General features: G+C 41.9%; 1 protein-coding gene across 1 annotated transcript; it reads left to right on the top strand.

The window, feature by feature from the left end:
• Positions 1 to 9,752: 9,752 nt before the first annotated feature.
• On the top strand, positions 9,753 to 17,728 carry LOC133626741 (protein phosphatase 1 regulatory subunit 3E-like). Its single transcript, XM_062007679.1, has one exon. The coding sequence runs from the start codon at positions 9,993 to 9,995 to the stop codon at positions 10,947 to 10,949; it is 957 nt and encodes a 318-aa protein (XP_061863663.1). The 5' UTR covers positions 9,753 to 9,992; the 3' UTR covers positions 10,950 to 17,728.
• The last annotated feature ends 309 nt before the right edge of the window (positions 17,729 to 18,037 follow it).

An 18,037-nucleotide genomic window follows, 5' to 3' on the forward strand; every position in this document is an offset into this window, starting at 1 on the left:
TTTTTGCCTTCTGTTTTAACGGCTGTGATCCCCTGCCTACAGCTGCACAGATGGGAGTTGCTCTGTGCCTATTGGCAAGTACCACCCATAACACCTGACCTTTGAAAGCTGCACATCTTCTGAACTGTTAAGAGATTCTGTAAATTCAAGCTATATTACCTTGTCAGTCCTTGATCTCCAGAGCTGGCAAAAGCTTTTCATGTGGTCCTACATCTCAGTGAATCCTAAGAGGTTTAAAAACACAACTGTGAGCAGAATGTCAAGATGCTGCATTTCCCAAACCTGAAACAAAGCCATTTGAGGGGCTCTGTGTGGTACACGAACCTATGCATAGACTTCCCTGTGGAATGGGACACCTATGGGGCAGTTAGAGGATATAAAATGCTGATTTGTACTCTTATCTGACTATCTTACATATACAATGCAGAGTAGTTGAACAAACAGACGCTCCTGGACTTAAAGTTCATCGACTGTTCCATCAGCTTAGTTACAAGTGAAGCATTCCCTGATGTGTGTAGTAGGCTGCTGTTTTCAGTCCCTTCATAATCTGAGGTAAGTATTGGCATCAGGCAGCATTTGGGCATTGTGGTAACAAAATATAGAAGGTATTTACATGGGGAGCATAATGTAAGTATCCAGAAACTAAATTCCTGTTCAGAACACTTAAAATTAAGCGAGAGTCAAATGTGTAGGATGCTGACTCTCCTTTCAGCCGTAATAGCCCTGTGTCTGTTGTACGAATGACTGATTAGTTTAGGCTGAGTTATTTCAGATATTTCATTATCCAGAACATATTTGGCCCGTGGACGAAAGTCAGATACTTTTGAGAGGCTGATCCTCATGAAGCTTTCTCAAATGGTACAGTCTAAAAGGCAGGCCAAACTTTAACTCTGGATTGAGAAGATAATGGCTGTTTAGAAGGGAAACCTCATGTATTTTTTAACTACTTTCTTGTTTGCTGTTGCTGAGAATTCACTTGCTGCTTCTGGCAGTGAAAGCATCCCTGACCAGTTTGTGTTCAGTTCCTGGATTTCCTTCACTTAATGAAATTGCATGCTGGCAGGCTGATTGTTTTCTGTCAAAACAATGGAATTAAAGACCTGGGCAGATTTGCTGGCTCCAGGAGTTGACAGTGAATCCTCTGCAATCAGACCTTGAGAAGTTTGGAGCTAAAACAAAAGGCGAAAAAAAGGTTGATGGAACTTTCAGGTGTTCCATCATTGTACTTTATATGTTGTCAACAATTTCATTTTCACTTGTTTTGGTTTGGCACCTTGAATACAGGAAGCACTTCTAGCTGATCTAGCCCCTAAGTTTATTTCCTTTCCTTGAACAGGAATGGTTTTATTCTTGAGAAAAGTTACACGTAAACAAGAAGCTGCTGTTTCCTGTGCTAGAAGAACCTGGTGAGTGTATTCAAGGGCATGGAACTTGATTTAAGTGTACAATGCCTGAAGTATCGTGTATTTGTTTATGTATGTTTTAGGCCTTTAATTAGCAGTTTTTCTAGGCTTCTGCTACATGTGTAGCAATAATCTGCGAGTATAGTTCTTAGAAGTAGTATTTCGTATCAGGCTGTACTAAAACCTGTGTCTAACCTTTCCGCTTGGACAGTTTCAGAAATGTCATCAAAAATGTTACCTGGTGTGAAAGACTGGAAAACATGAAAAGACAATTTATAGTTTTCCCTGCAACTTTATTTTTTTCTGTAGTCCTAAAGAAATTGCCACATACCTGCAATGACTGCAGTTTATAATCACTATAGTGAAGATGTTTGACTTCGCTTTTAGTTGGTAATGCAGTCCAGTTTTCGGTTTCTGACAGAAGCAGCAATGATTTGAACTGTCAGAATGGGTGAGACAGTCTTCTCACCTTCTAGACTCTGGAAAACATCACTAATTTCACAGATATGTATATGTTTGAATGGTGGAAATCAGGGCTGAAACAAGTATATATCAATTTATGTATCTTATGGCTTTTTATGAAGGATGCTGCTGTCGTAGAGCTTGCATTTTATATCTAAATATGAAAATCGGGATTAAAATGTTACCATGGGGGAAAGTACAAAGAATGGGAAAAAAGGGCATATTATAGAGGTTGTCTGTGTTCTGTCTGCATGATACTGCACAGTGTAACTGCAGCACCATAATCAAATAGCAGTTTGGACATGTTAACAACAACAAAAAACCCCACAAAAACATGCTTCCTGGAAATGAACAACCAAGGTAGAGTTTGGCTCAGATTTTTGGCTGAGATTTTCAGATGCCCAGAGTACTGACAGAGATAAAGAATCACATAGATCATTGTATCAACTACAATGACCTATTTTTTTTAACATATCTTTATAACTTTTTTATAAGTTCTTTATAACTTTCCCTCTTGACTTGCAACAAAATACTTAATGGGTACAAAAAATTACTGCTGCTTCTGATTGAAAGGTTGAGCTTCTGTTCTTTAGGAAGAGTGAGGGAATGCAGAGACAGGCTCTAACAAATCTATCTAGAAACTAAACCTACATGAAAGTCACTGGCATTCATCAGCTTATAATTCTATTAATAGCATCTACAAAAACTACAAATATCCACATTACTCAAAGATTATTTTATTTTGGTCCCAGTCTAGCAAGCTTTAAAATGCATGAAATTAGAGTGTAGAAATGTTAGGTCAGTCTAGATGGCACTGCAGCTCTAGCAGTTTGTATGGCTGTTAAGTAAGGTATTCCAGAAAGCAGTAGAACCTCCTGCATTTTTTATTCATTTCCTTCCTTGACCTCAACATACCTGCTCCTGACATCATCAGTTAACGAGCACCAAGTGTTATGTTGGTTCTAGTTTGTATGTGGATTCTGCATACAGGCACCATGACTGGGTTTTGGTTTTTTTAAAGCAACAGCGTTAGAAACAGTTGCGATACTTTTGTGTGATGTAAGAGGACAGTGCGTAGGATCTTGCAAGAGGGAGACTTTTGTGTGGCTTGAGACAAAAGACAATTCATGCATTTCTATTTTTTTTTTCCTTCACTTTATGATTCGTGATGTCATCTCCCTTTTCACCTTTCTCTGCCACTGCTCTAGCATCCTGACTACAGGAAGCAATCTCAGCTGAAGTACCATTGAGCATCATCTTATGAGAAATAATGGCTTTTGTATTCTTAGAAGAAGGGTTTGAAGTACCCTTGGGAGTAGCATCTTTCACAGATGGAAGTACTTGTGAAGGCTTAAGTCAAAGAGCCATTTGGATCAAGTGTGTTAATCTCTGTGCATTACAGCTTTTGGATTTTTTTTTTCACATTGGACATTTTTTTCACCAGGTTATTCATACAGTAGTGTTTTTATTGGCAGGCTTTTCATTTCACCTTGGAATGTTTGAACAGTGTAACTTGTAACATACTTCCATTTTAATGCTGTATGTTGCAAGACAACAGTTACTAGAATAGGTTGAAATCTCTCTTCCTTCTCTGAAGCTGTATCAGCTATGGCAGCTACAGTTAATTCGCCCTCTGTTTTTGACTGATTTCATGTGGTCTTGTTTCTTGACTTACACTGTTGTCAAGAAATTGCAACATGTCGAAGCAAAATTGGCACGTGTTGGAAGTGCCTTGGATTTCTTGGGTTGCTTTTACAGCTGGAAACAGGCAAATGGATCAGTTTTACACCAACCTTGCACCTGGTAATAGGGAAACATGTTAAATCTAAGACGAGACAAAGGATTTTAAGAAGAGAAATTTAGAAGAAATAGTATTTGCTGATGTAACGGAACACTTGTGCTATTCATGTTGTCTTCTGCATAGAAAACAGTGAGCAACTAATTCCTCACCAGCCGTATTTTGTACTGTTGCATAGGAAAAGACCTCCTCAGCAGAAAGGGGGAACTGAGGCCTTTCCTAGTCCCTCTGAGGGTGAGGGCTGTTCAGTTTTATCCCGAGAGAGAACAGGTTAATGTAACCTCTGACGCCAGCATTTGTGATAGGTGAACACTGCTGCCTCCTTCGGGAGCTTGGAGCGCTCTTCAGGGGTGCAAAACGCGTTTGGGAATAAAAATAAATCCCCAGCTGCCCATAGAATTGTTTCGGGACGCTCAGCGCTGGCGCTTGGCGTGTGCTGGCTGCTCCCGCAGCCGCCGCCGTGGGCTCGGGCCCCGGCCCTCTCGCACACCCCCGCCGCCTCCTCGCTGAGGCGCGGCCGCCTCCCGCCCCCGGGGCGCGGCTCCCTCCCCGCTTGGGCCTGAGGCGGCGGGGGCGCCCTCCCGCTCCAGCGCCTCCCCGGCTGCGCGGGCTGTGGGGAAATGGCGGGGCCCCGCCGTGAGGGGCAAACCGCCGTATGCGCCTGGGGACAGCTGCCCGTCAGTGCGAGGCGGCTGGGCAGCTCCTGCCGCCCCTCCCCTCCCCACACCATCCCGCGGGTCCTGTGATTTGCATGGATAAGGCAGAGCCCCGTATCCACCAGGCCTGAGGTGCCCGGGAGATGACCGGTGGGGAGGGATGCGAGCCTATTGACAGGCCGGCGTCTGGGAACTCGCAGCCCAAGAATGGCAAACGGGAGAAGCAGAACAGGGCAGCTTGGAAAGAAAAAATGGAGTGCCAAAAGGGGCCGAAGGAAGGACAGCACCTATACAGAGGTTTAAAAACGTGGTAGTGTGTATGAGAAAAATGGATGTGAAACGACCAAATAAGGGAGAAAAGGAAAGAAAAAAACCATGAGGAAGGTGAAGAAAAGAACAAATGTTTAAAATGTAGCAACAAATTGATCTTACAATGCTCATTCACGGTGAATCACTGCATGACCAATAGATCTTTAAATAATAAAAAAAAATCAAGCAATGAGCATATTTTCATGACTAAAATCGTTACCTAGCACTACTGAAACCATCTGCGGGTGACAGAAAGGACAGTGGTTGTTTTATAACGTGGCATAATGACTAAGTCACAAGCAGTCTTACCAGAAGATGGGACTGGGGACATCCTGAAGTGCATTGATGTTCATATGAAAATCTGTATTAAAAGTTATAGGACTGAAAAAGTCCTAGTTGTGCTAGCTGTTACTTAATCCTTGTTAAAAATATTCAGTCATTTTAAATACAGCAGAACTATTTCTATAAGAAAAAAATGTTTTAAATACTCTTCATCATCTTCTTCAAAAAATAAGATATATCTGGGGTTTTTTTCTTCTTTTCCACTGTAGTCTTAATTGAGGCTTTTTTAAGCTTATGCTCTCTCCAGAAGTCTTAAGCCAATCACAGGCATGGTTAATGCTTAACTAATAAAACTGTGTGTGAGCATCATACAGTAAGGCAGATACACAAGGTCATGAACTGAGGTAAACTGAACAGTTTTATTTTCTTGTTAATATTGTATCTTCATTTGGATCTTGATATTAAAAAAAAACGAAACAAACAAAAAAAAACAACCACAAAGCAATCTTTCCAAGTGACACATCTCTTTAGCAGCCTTTTGGAATTACTCTCTTTGACATAAAATGTCCTTGATACAACTCTGTGAATCATGTAACTGGTACCTTAATAGATAAGGACTGCATATCCTGGTCAGATGAAGATAATATTTGATACAGAAGTTCAATATCATTGTTCTTTAACAGAATACTTTACATATACATACCTAATGCACATTACCTGACTCCAAGATGTGACTAAGATGTTTTCATGAGGAAATAAAGTCTAAGTTAATCATGAATGTGAAACAGTGTGGGAAGGTATTTTTAAAGTATAAGCCTGCAGAACTGTCAGTGTAAATACCATTGTCAGATTCGTGTAGTCATATAAGATTGTTAAACTCTCGGGTGATATTGTAGTGTAACACCTACATAGTTCATCAGCTTCTGGGGAGCTGCACAGATAGGAACAAGAGTAGAAGCTGACCTTTCCAATTCACATACTGAGTCACAACTTCATCTCAAAAGCTGATGTAATTGTAATGCACTTCGCCTTTATCCATTTTATCTTCCCACAATTCTCGTTACTAAAAATAAACCTGTTCTGGAAAGTTAAAGTGGGCATGTGACAGTGGCCACTTTGGATAAGCCCCAGCATTCAGACACTCCTCCCTATTAATGGTTCCAATGTAGTTCCACCTAATGCTCCCCTGAGCTGGCATTTGCTTTCTCCTAGATTACCTGGAGTGAAGGCAATTGATAAATGCAGCAGAAGAAAGCTCCCAGTTCATTGCCTGCATCCATTCTGCCTTTATCTTTGTGAGTCATTTAAATCCTAACAAAAGAGGGGAAGTTCCTGTTGGAAAGGCTCAGGCATCAGAGGGATTTGTAATGCAGTTTGGCACGGCAGAAATGTCAGGGTCATTCTGTGCTACATGGGCAGAACAAGAGACTGTCTTTAACAGTTTCTGATGCCAGCTGGAAGATGCAGAAAGAGGTTGACAAAAAGTTATATAGGCCAGTGTTATTAGGACAATTTTTTAGCCTATAACAATGCTATTTAAATCTGCTAGAGAGATCTGTAGGAATGAAAACAACACCTTCTGATTTTCTTACCCAATAACTGAGCAAGACTGTATCACTCTAGAATTTACATTATGACTGCTCTGTTCCTGCTGGCACCTTCAAAAGTGTCTTGTCATAAAAATACTATTTCCTGGTGAAAATATCTTTAAAGGGGCTAGCTAGGTCACTACTAATGATTTTTTTTCAGCTTTGTTATTGATGGTACTCTTTAGAAAAGAGTCTTGGATAATGTCCTTAATATAGCACTACAAAGGAACAGACAGATCAGACTTTTAAACTTACACGGTCAAAGTTTGGTGAACTAAATTAAGCTAGAGAGGAGGTGGTGCCTGGATGCCTACCACTGCATATATTAAGCCCTGGTTTTCTGTGTGTGTAGTAGTGCTTGCACTCTTCTAAGGATTTAAGCATTTGCTGTGTACAAATATTTACAGCAGAGAAAATCAAAAGAACTTCCTTTTACAAGTGGTGTCTGATGCTTCCCATTTCAAACTCGTACCACAGTTCCCACATAACAGAAGGACACGGAAGGCTGCAGGCTATTTGAGGGAATGTCTCTGCATGCTTGTTAAATTTCAGTGCTCAAAACTTTTACTTGCCATGTCTGTCTTAAATTCATTGGATGAGGAAGACCAGTGTAGTAATAAGGACACCCTCAGAAGTGAAAAATGTGGGTAAGAGTTCCCACACATTCACCCTTGGCAAGCAAGCAAGAGATTAAAAAGAAAGCAGCAGCACACCTCCCACAGTAGATTCAGTGAGACATGTTGGCAATGTTCTGATCAGAAGGGGGAAAAAAAAAAAAAGAGAAGTACCTTTGATAGGGATTCTGGTGGTTTCAACTGTGACAGTGCTCACCAGAGACAAGACTGAGGTGCTTCCACATCTGCCAGAATTTAACAACCTGCCTGGGGGAAACTACAGGTGAAAATGTGAGCACCTCCAGAACTAGCTGGTGAGTTGATGTTTTGATGATTAAAGTACCATTGAATTCAATCAGAATTTTTAAAGCTTATAAATGGCTTTCTTCCACTCTGGTCCACAAGAGTCACATAATTCACAATAATTTCACAAGAGTGAAATTATTTACACTGCCTATGTGCTTAGATCAAATCTCTTTCTACCCTCTTCTGCCCTTTCCGTGTGGCCATATAGTACTCTCATTCTCTTACAAGGTTAAAGAACTACCAGGCTTTACCTGTTGATGAGCAGACCAGAACTGAAACATTTCTGAACTGTGTTCTTGTTATGTCAATCAGGTTATACTGGTGTTCACCTGCAGCCCATGTTGCCTTGACCCGGATAGTCCAAAGCTTATTGTGTTGGGTTTTTCCCTTCTTTCTTATCACAGGCTTTTCTCTCTTTTTTAATGCTAGTATTTCATTTACTAACTCCAGAGAGTATGTGTTTTTAACTGGGTTACATGAGCTACGTCACCTACAATCACCAGTGAAGAAAGGAGTTGGCTGTTGGGGTTTTTGTTCCGTGAAATATTACCAAGAGTGTGGGAGAAAAGAGGAGGCCTGAAAAAGTCAAAAAGCAAGAGTATTACACAAGTTTATGATAAGAAGAAGTTAGGCAACTAAAATTACCAGAAGAGGGGAAGTCAAACTCTAAGGCACCTGTGCTTTGTAAAGTACAGCAGGAGCTGAATTGCTCCAAATACCCATTATATCATAAAGACATATTCAAAACTCTCTGAATGTCTAATCACATTTAAGACAAATTAGTTTATTAGGTTTCACAGTAGTTAAAAAATGCAAAGACTTTTAATGTAAAAACTATTTTTTATTGGTTTTACAGTTAAATTAACCTCAAAACTAAGTGATAATTCTTTAGAAAATTTTCATTAAAATAAAACAAAATATTTCAAAAGGATATAGCCTTAAAGCCACTTTGAACACTTCTTTGTGTCTTTTCTTTTTATCCTCATTATGTAGACAAAAATCAAACACAAGTTCATGTTGTTTTCTTGAAATACCCATGTTTGGGAGGGACGGATGGGGAAGAGCCTAATGAGACTTTCCTGTAGTGTGCCTTAAAGGGCAAGTGAGAGGCAGTTTTAAGATCCCGGGCTAAGAAAATCAGATGAATCCTTTATGTTGTTACAATTTGATTTTTCAAAAGCTGTGATTATCCTGTAAGGCAGTGATATGACAATTCACTGGGAAGGGTAACGGTGCCAAAATTAATGCTGCTGGGCATATTTTTTAAATTCCTGTTTACGAACCCTCTGTCACTAAAGAGATTTGGAAGCCAGAGATAATAAGCTAGTAATTCTTTTCATACTTAATAAAGGAGTTAAAGTTGATAGTTCTAACTTGAGACATGGGGGGAGCTTTTCTCCATGTTCTGATGCTTTTTTTTTTTCCCTTTAACTCTTGGTCCTTTCTGGGTTTACTTGTCCTCTTCCTAATCTCATCAGCCGCATTTCCACTGCCTGGATTTTCAGAGACACCAAGCACTGCAGATAAATTGATGAAGGTGTGAAAGCTCCTGCTCAGAAGCTAAATCAGAATCACATGTCACAGCAGCTCAGGCTCAGCCTCCGGCAGGATAGCAGGATCATTGGTTTTAATGCCATTTACTAATTAAAAATGAGTACCAGATTACGGAAAGTCTGGAATGCAGCATCTTGCTAAAATGGTGCTATTCGTTAAATTGAAACTCATTTGAATATCACCAGGCAATTATTAAATACTCTTGAGAAAATAAAAGCCACAGTGTGTATTTCACAGTCGGCCTTCTGAATTCAGACCAGGGCTGCTTGTCCTGCAGACAGAGCTGTGACAAGTGTATTTTATTCAGCAGATGTACTGTAAACGCATTACAGCAGATTAGCTGGATTTCTTCCTTTAAATGTACACTGCGAAGTCCAACTTGCAAGCCAGCTGTTTCTTATCGGCGCCTTTAATCTTCCAGAGCCCAGCTTTGCCTTTTCCTTCAGCAGTTATTTCTGTAGTGGATCGGGTGAAGGAGAGCGCCGCGATGAATTTTAATGCTTCTACCGGGGAATCCCTCCCGCCTCCTCTTTTTGGATGAGATTCTCGAGGAAAGACCCAGAAAGCAGGGAGGAGGAGGAGAGGGACGGCGTAGCGGCGGTACCGGGGAAAGCGGGAAGGGGGAGCCGCCGGGAGAGGAGAGCCGGCAGCCAGGGGTGGTAATTAGGGAAGGTGGCGAGGACGGCAGCGGGGCGGGTGGGGAAAGCGGAGCCATGGGGGAGGAAGGATGACTCGGGGCGTATTTCGCTGTCTGACCCCGGCACGTCAGCAGCGGCGGCAGCAGTCGGAGCGTCGCGGTCCCGCCGCCTGCGGACACATGCACCCGCCGGCATCCCCGGGGGCCGACCGCGATAGGGACAACGCCGAGGCGAGCTTTCTACTCCTAGGTCCTAGGCGCTAGACCGCCTCACCATCCGCACGCCGCGGCCCGCGAGAAGCCCCGGCCGGCCGGGACGGAAGGAGCCGGGCGGCGGGCCCCGGGCGGTGCGCTAGCCGCCGCCGCTCCCGCCAGCCCCCCTATGGATAAGGCGGGCTCGCTGCACACCTCGGTGCCCACGCCGCCGCCCCGGCTCTACCTGCCGCGCAACTTCAGCTGCAGCGCTTGCCTCTATGGCAGCCTGGCCGAGCAGTGCAAGGGGGGCTGCAGCCCCGACGGCGACCCTGCGCCTCCGCTCGTGGTGCGGGAAGCGGCGGGCGAGAAGCCGCCGCCGCCGCCCCGCGGCCGGGAGCCCTCGCTGCCCGCCGTGCCCCCCAGCCCCACGCAGCGCCGCCGCGCCAAGTCGCTGCCCACGCCCGGCGACCGCAGCCTGCGCCCGGCGCTGCAGCAGAGCCCCTCTCGCCGCAAGACCGTGCGGTTCGCCGACTCGCTCGGCCTGGAGCTCACCTCCGTCCACCACTTCTGCGAGGCCGACCTGCCGCAGGTGCCGCTGACCGCCCCGCCGCCGCCGCGCAACGCCGACCTCTTCAAGACCAGGAAGCCGCCGGCGCTGGGCGACTTGGAGCCGGTGCTGTTCGGGCCGCCGTCGCCGCTGCTGGAGCCGCTCTTCCCGCCGCAGCCCGGCGCCAGCCCCGGCTTCGCGGAGCGGGTGCGGCAGCACAAGGTGAGGCTGGAGTGGGTGCGGGCCGAGCCGGCGGGGCTGCGCGGTGCCGTGCGCGTCCTCAACCTGGCCTACGAGAAGGCCGTGTCGGTGCGCTACACGCTCAACAGCTGGGCCAGCTGCGCCGAGGTGCCCGCCGCCTACCAGCCGGCCGGCCCGGCTGACGGCCTCACCGACCGCTTCGCCTTCCTCCTGCCCCTGGGCGCCGCCGCCGCCGAGGCCACGTTGGAGTTCGCCGTCCGTTACCGCGTCGCCGGCGCCGAATACTGGGACAACAACGAGGGCGCGAACTATCGGCTGCGGGGCCGGCAGCGCGTCCTGCCCGTCGCCGGCCTCCCGCAGGACCCCGACAGCACGGCCTGGATACACTTCATCTGAGGCGCGGGCAGCGCGGGGGTGGCGGGAGGGCTCGGGCCCCGGGGACTGCGGCCCAGCGCAGGCCTCGCTTCCAGCCACCTCTCTGTAAGTCGCTGGAAGAGATTTTCCTGAATTCCGTTTACAGATGGATGACTTGTCTTTTTTATTTCACTAGAAAAGGGGGAAAATTCTTGTTTAAAAGAGGGGAAGCCTTCCAGGCTGTCACAGGGGTGTCAGCAGGGAGGCCAGGTGCCTGGCTAGTGGCCGATGTGCCATTTTCTGCCTCAGTCTCCCGGTGCACTGTGGCTACTACCAAAGCATCTGCCAGACAAGGCTGTGGAGCGAGGGGCTGCAGTGAGTTTGCAGAATTTCCCAGTCAGGACCAGGATCTACAGGTGCAAACAAATGCTCCCAGGTGCCAGAGGTCAGGACCATCTGCTGTCACCTCAGCAGGGTCAGGCTCTGGTAATGTGGAGGGCATAGGGCATCCGTCCAGCCATCCTGTTTACCTAATCCTGCTTAAGCAAAGCCTGGCTCAGCGAGGTGCTGGATCCACATTCAGAGCCACGCTGACCCACTTGTGTTCATTGCCCTTCGGGTTTGAGGGCTTGATGGGGCAGGGTTAAGGGACAGGTTTTGTGTTTGAGCTCAAAAAGGCAAGAGTAGGGATACCACCAGGTGAAACTGTGTTTCATCATGCTGTAAAAAATGATTGATTGGTTTCAAGCAAAAGGTAGGTTTTTTATTTCTTAAATTTTGAACCATATTTCAGGTGTCAAAGCATTTAGAAGAGTGTCACATACTGATTGAACTGCAACCCTCTGAGAGGTTTTAAAAAGAGAGTGTTTTGTTTTAAAATCCACATGGTATGTTGTAAAGGTTTGTTGGGATCTGCTGTTTGTTTCGGTAGGATTGGTCCCATAGAGCTGCTTGTGCTCAGGTCAGCAGGGAATTTGTGGACCTGCATCAAAGGAACTAGAGAGGGCAAGAGTTGAATCCATCACTTCTGCCTGCACCCCAAGCAACAGTTTCAGGCTTACTCCTGTTAACAGTCTATTTGAATTTGTTATGCAAAGGTATCAGTGCAGAAGCCAGCTATCCAAATTTTATAAACACTTCCGTCAGTGACTGATATCACAAAAATGGCTGAATTTAGTCAGACAAATTGAAGAAAGTCATATTTTGCCATATAAAAATATATCAATAAAAATTACAGAGCATGCTGTCTTCTGCCTGCAAAGTTCTGGATTAAATTATACTATCAGTAAACATAGTATTTTCCTTTTCAAACTTCCTTTTTCAGCTGAATTCAGGTTGTACTGGTGCCAAAACTGGGTGCTGATTTTCCAGGATTTAGGCATATATCTGTTTGCAGGATGAGGACATCTACAAATACAACTCCTGAGTGGTAAAACCAATATCAGTGTGATTGTGATGGGCTGTAAGATCAGAGTTCTAACGTTTTGGGTCTTCTGTAGGACTGAAATCTGACTTTGGTGGTTTTTTTAACTGTATTTTTGTGTTCCTTGAAAGGATTGTGTGTCCTGAACAGCGCATGTAATGTCAAGTTCTTGTAAAACCTTTTGTCTTTGAGAGCACCTTTATCACCTGAGGGTCTGCTACAATCAGAATTACAAATTCTGAAGGGGAAAAAAGGATCTGCAGACTTGATGGGACAAGAGTATTTAATTTCTCTAGCTCACTGTTTCTAATTTAATGGAAATAATAGCAAGACCACTTTCTGTAGGATTAGTAACTTGCTTTTCATTTCCCAGGTTTTTGATACCTGTGTTTTGATAGAAACAGAATATTAAAGAACTGCACTGTCAGCATCTATTGAGTGTCTCACATTTTAGAGTATTAGGGCCCTGATCTTATAAAAAAAGTCATCTTGTCTATTGCTAGTGCACGGTTATAAAGCTAGAACTGCAGAACTAGGATCTTGAAGTGTTCCTGATTAAAGCATGTTAAGTGGTGTACTTCATGAAGAAAGACGAAGTGTCTTTTAGTTAAACTCTTGTTTTTCTTTATAAGAGCCTTAATATTGGAGAGAAGGAAAAGGGCTTGCCTCCATCTGAAAGCACTGTGAAATCTGGTGGAAATACAGCCAAACATGCTTTATTTATGTTTTAGAGCTTTCCAAAACTCCTTGCTTGGCCTTTTTGACCCAAATGGAGAACTAACAGCTGTTATATAGATTGAGGGAAACTTTGAGGAAAAAACCCACCAGTTTCTATGCATTTTGGATGAACTGATGCTGCAGCTTTGCTTGTAAAAATCAAACAAGATTTGCTGTTTACTGTTTTAATGGCTTTAGGAACACAAATGGTGCTAAAACCATTTTTAACAGTGACTAACTAATTCTAAAACATCAAAATTATTTTCCAGTGAATAGCAGTTTTCATTGTCACTTGATCTATGCAGCATCCACAGGTCTCTTGTTTAAAAATCTCCTTATGGCAACTGGGGCTTAAACTCTTAAGTTTGGAGTACCTAAGGGATATACCTGCATCAAGTTGTTGTATTACCCTTTTTTTTCAGTCATGACTTAGGGGAAATTACTGTTGCTCTCAGTTGAAATTCTGTAGGCAGAATTGGGCTATGGCTTTATTACTCTTTTATTTATGGCCTCCTTTACCAAACGCAAACCTGAGTGTCAATATTCTCAAATGAAACCTTCTGGGGGGATGTACCATACCAGGAGAATGTTTTGCAGAACAGTCTTCTGAGCTTTCAAGCAGTTGTGCCTCCCACAGCACTAAGTTTTTTGGAGTAACTTTATGGGCTTGAACTTGACCACAGATTATTGATGATAAATGTGCAAGTCCTGTAAAAGACAATGGTCTTACAGAAGTGTTTATAGATACCTACTCTTGAAAGCTGGGAAAGATAAGATTGCACACAGTCAGTTTTGATTAGAGAATGATCTTGATCAAGTCTGTGAAAGAAGTTTGAGGTGTTTTAATAGAACTGTATCAGTGGTCTATGGCAAAGCTGCACTATTTGATTATATGTTTTCACTTCTATCACATTCATTTGTTTCCAAGTGAGATTTATTCAGTTTTCTAAAAACATGTTCAGTAACAATGCTCATGACTGTCTTCTCCACTGGCAGGCTTTGTGTGCAGTTTCCAATCCCTTAGATCTCAATGTGATGCTATCTGTATGTTGCTTGCCAGAAGCGTTGTGATAAACAGAAATGACATTGAAATACCAAATAATTAATGTTCACATTAATTCATATAAATGATCACTTTGAGGAGAAAAAAAACCTGTGTTTGAGGAGAGTAACTTTCAAATTGATGGGGCATCAAGTCGTTTTAGTGGGAGCAAGAGAGAACCAGCTTCTTAAAATCACATTTCTAAATAATATAGTTTCACAAAATGAACTTCCAGAGGCAAAGGAAATATTTGACAAAAGTTAAGCCAACCTTTTTCTGGAAAAAAAAAAATGTCTTCTGTTTGTGTTATTACTTGCATGGACAGAGCCCTTGTCACCTTCCTTTCCAAGTAATGCTAGAATCATTTAGGTAAGGCAATGATCCTTAGGTCATGTACTTCAGTTTTAAGTGAATTATTCATTACTTTTGTCTCTGCAGATGTAAAAATGTCTGTCAGTTGTGCAAAATTGTAGCTTTATGCCATGTGCCATGTTGTTTTATGTGCAATAATGATACTTTATATGAGTCACATTGTACTGTATGTCTGATGCACACTCATGTTTGCTGCTTTGCGCTTAACCCGCTAGATTTTTTTTACATGGGATTTTAAGCCATTCACAGTAACATGTTTGAAATCTACCCTAATTCTCAAACATCCTGAAAGAAATCCTAACTACTAAGTGACTGGAAATGGATTTTCAGCTAGTGAAATGTATTTCTCTTTATTAGCCTGAAGTCAGTAACTGAACTTATCACACTCATTTTCAAGATAAATGTGTAATTTCAGGTAAATTTATTTGTTTTCTCCTTTGACCATTTGCAAGTAACTTTTAGATGTGAATGTGTGTGCCTCAATATCTCAATAAACAACAGAATTAAGTGCACACTCTTTGTTCCAGTGTATGTGAAGGGAAAATGTGTCACTCGAATGAACAAATGTGTGTTCGTGCATAGGCATGATCTCGTCACAGATACATGAAGTGTTTTTCCATAGCGCCAACAGGCAAACATTTGTCAGTTCTATATTTTAACGTAAAGTAACCTACAGAAATACCCAGAATCTGCTTTTTAACATCACTAAATATATATTTAAATTTTTATGTGCCTTTCAGCATTTCCTGGGATGAAATATCACATGTTCCTTGTCTCTCTCACCTAAAGACCACTAATGGCTTTGTCATGAAAACAAAATTTATACTAAAAATATAGTAATCAGTTCTCATTCCTGATACATTTTCAGCTGTGCCAGAAATTCTGTATCTGTATCAGGCAGAAGAATTTGTTAGTATTTTCCCAGATGACAAAGAAGGAAGTTACAGTCAGAAGTGAGTCTTCCTGGTTTACCTCTACACTTATGTCAAGTTAAACTGTGACTAGTTAAAGTAAAAAAATATATTTATTGTATATATTCACCTCTTACATAGATACTCTAAATACATAGTCTAATATATTCTATCTGAAACAGAAGTTCTAGTTTTTTATGAAATCTTTGTGGGGACATAGTCTCTTCAGCTTTTCCCATTGCTTATCTGATGCTGCTTGATGCATATCATTAAAACTTTCAAACAGATTTATTCTGCTTGCACAGTTTGTATGGTGAGATAAAAGTGCTCACTGTAAGGCATATCTGAGGAAAATAACTTTTGCCTTCCAATTATACTGCATGGCTTTTTGGCAAATCATCAGTAATTCTGTTTCCTGTATGCACTTCATGTGTACATGTTCCTAATAGATGCAAAGGATTACTCACAGAGATGCAAATATTGTGGGGCACTGAAATTAAGGCTTTTCAGATGTAAATAGGTTAAGGTAGGAAGCAAGTACAGCTATTTTTGATGTAAAATAACCCCCCCCCAGCCTTATGTAGAGCTGATCAGTAGTTTTTTTTGTTAGATGGAAGATAATAACATTTTCCAAGATGAAACATGTTCAGGGAAGTGTGCCTGTTTCAATAGGAAGCTTTTCTCAGGTTCAGCTTAAGAGAAAATTGCCCTGAAGTAGTCAAGTAGAAGGAGTACTTCCTTAAAACTGTGTATGGATTTGCCTGTAGGTCTTCTGTGATCCAAGTGAATACTGAGCTGTAAACCCATTGGCTGTTGGTTAGACTCTTATTCAACTTACAAATATGACTTTTAAATTATTTTAGAGGGAGGATTTTTGACCCTGGATTTCCCCATCTTGTATGAATAACCTCTTGATTCAGCTGTCCTGGCTTTTGTTTGAGCTTTCCATTGTTGAGAAAGGTCTAATTTTATTTTTATGCAACATAGGAAGATTTTTTTTTTTCATTATATTTTGGGAAGGGGAAGACAAGAAAATTATTTTCTTTTCAACTTTAGTTTTTTTCCAAAATTAAACAGTAGCATGCAGAATAAAAATGTGCTTGAAATAATAAATGCACTAGAGATTCCAAAGAATATAGCTAAGGAAAATGTCAAATGTGAGATGTGCTTTTTTTGACAACATGTATGTTTGATTTAGTAAGGCAGGGAGAATGTCCTAGTCTCCAGTGCAAGTGTATTAATGCCAGGGATTTCTTACTATGCAATATTATGGTGCACCTGTGTTTTTTTAGGGATTCAGATGGTTGGTAGAGTTGGTGTATTGGTGTGTTTGTGTACTGAATATTCTGTTAAGTGTTGTTAAGGAAACTGTATGTCTTAAATAGTGTTGTATCTTTAGGCTCTCTTTTGTCCAATCTGAGTCCATTAAATCATAATCATAGTCCTTTGAATAGCAGTAACAAGACAATATTTCATAGAACTGCATAATGAAGTCTCACATATTCTACTCTACTCTTTATCACCTTCTAGGACAAAAAGTTGTGTTACAGTTGAGAGGTTTGAAATGTTTGTATTTCTGTATCTTAAAACTAAGCCAAATTGTGTTACACTTTTAAACTCAAAGAGCTAATATATATATATAATTTTTAAAGCTGACCAAGAGTACTAAAACTTTAATTGGTTGAGATTACTTGTAAGTTCAATTTCTAAACTGGGGTATAACAAATGTTTATGTACATCCTGTAATGGCTTCATGGAGTTGCACCCTGACAGGGACTTCATGCCTTTTGAGGTTGATAAAGAATGAGCTCTACCTGGGTGCAAAACCTGCCTGCATCTGTACATAAATCCATGTTGTAAGACAGGAAAATTGACTGCTGTGACAGAAAATTACTGTTCTTGGAATGGTTTAGACAAACCTAACTCCTCCCTTAGAGCTTTACACAAATTCTTTCTCTCTGTAATGAAGACGCTGTCTGTTGAAGACAATGTTGATTAAGATGAAAGTTTTTATTACTGTTTCTCTGATTTACCTTGACTTTGTTTAAAGTAAAAAGAAGAGTTGTTTAACTGTGTATTTAACTAGTCAATTACTTTTGGTTGTGGTTTCTTCTGCGATGTTTGTATTTCACCAATAATGTTTGTTTCTAATGTTTGTAAAAGCAATGTAATATCACCAAAAGTTCAAAAGTCAATGTTTTCTAATAATGCCTTGTAATTTACCTAGCCTTACAGTATTTCAGACAATTTTCCACCAAAACAGCATCTAGCCACTGGTTGTCACAAATACAAAAACTATATATTTATAAACCTGTAACTTCTAGCTGTCATTAAAGATGAATGATACAAATTGTGAGCACGTGGTGAACATAAAGCTCTTTTTTTTGAACTGGCAAACCATGAATTCTTATTTTGTGGAAGATTTCAAACAGTTATGTTCCAATTCATCCGTGGTGCATGTGTGAAGGCATGTTCTGATGTACCTGCACATCTGAAGATGAGTATTTAATATTTGAGTCAAATTTTCCAGCCAACTTGCCTTCAGACAGTTTCTACCAAGAGTTCTATAAAGAGGCTGCAGCATAATGAAGTTTCCGGTCTTCTGAATTTTAACCATCTGTCAGGAAGGTAGGATGAGATTGTCAGTGGGTGTAAGTGTGTGCAT

The sequence above is a fragment of the Colius striatus genome, chromosome 14 (genome assembly GCF_028858725.1).
Source record: "Colius striatus isolate bColStr4 chromosome 14, bColStr4.1.hap1, whole genome shotgun sequence".
Classification (NCBI taxonomy): domain Eukaryota; kingdom Metazoa; phylum Chordata; class Aves; order Coliiformes; family Coliidae; genus Colius; species Colius striatus.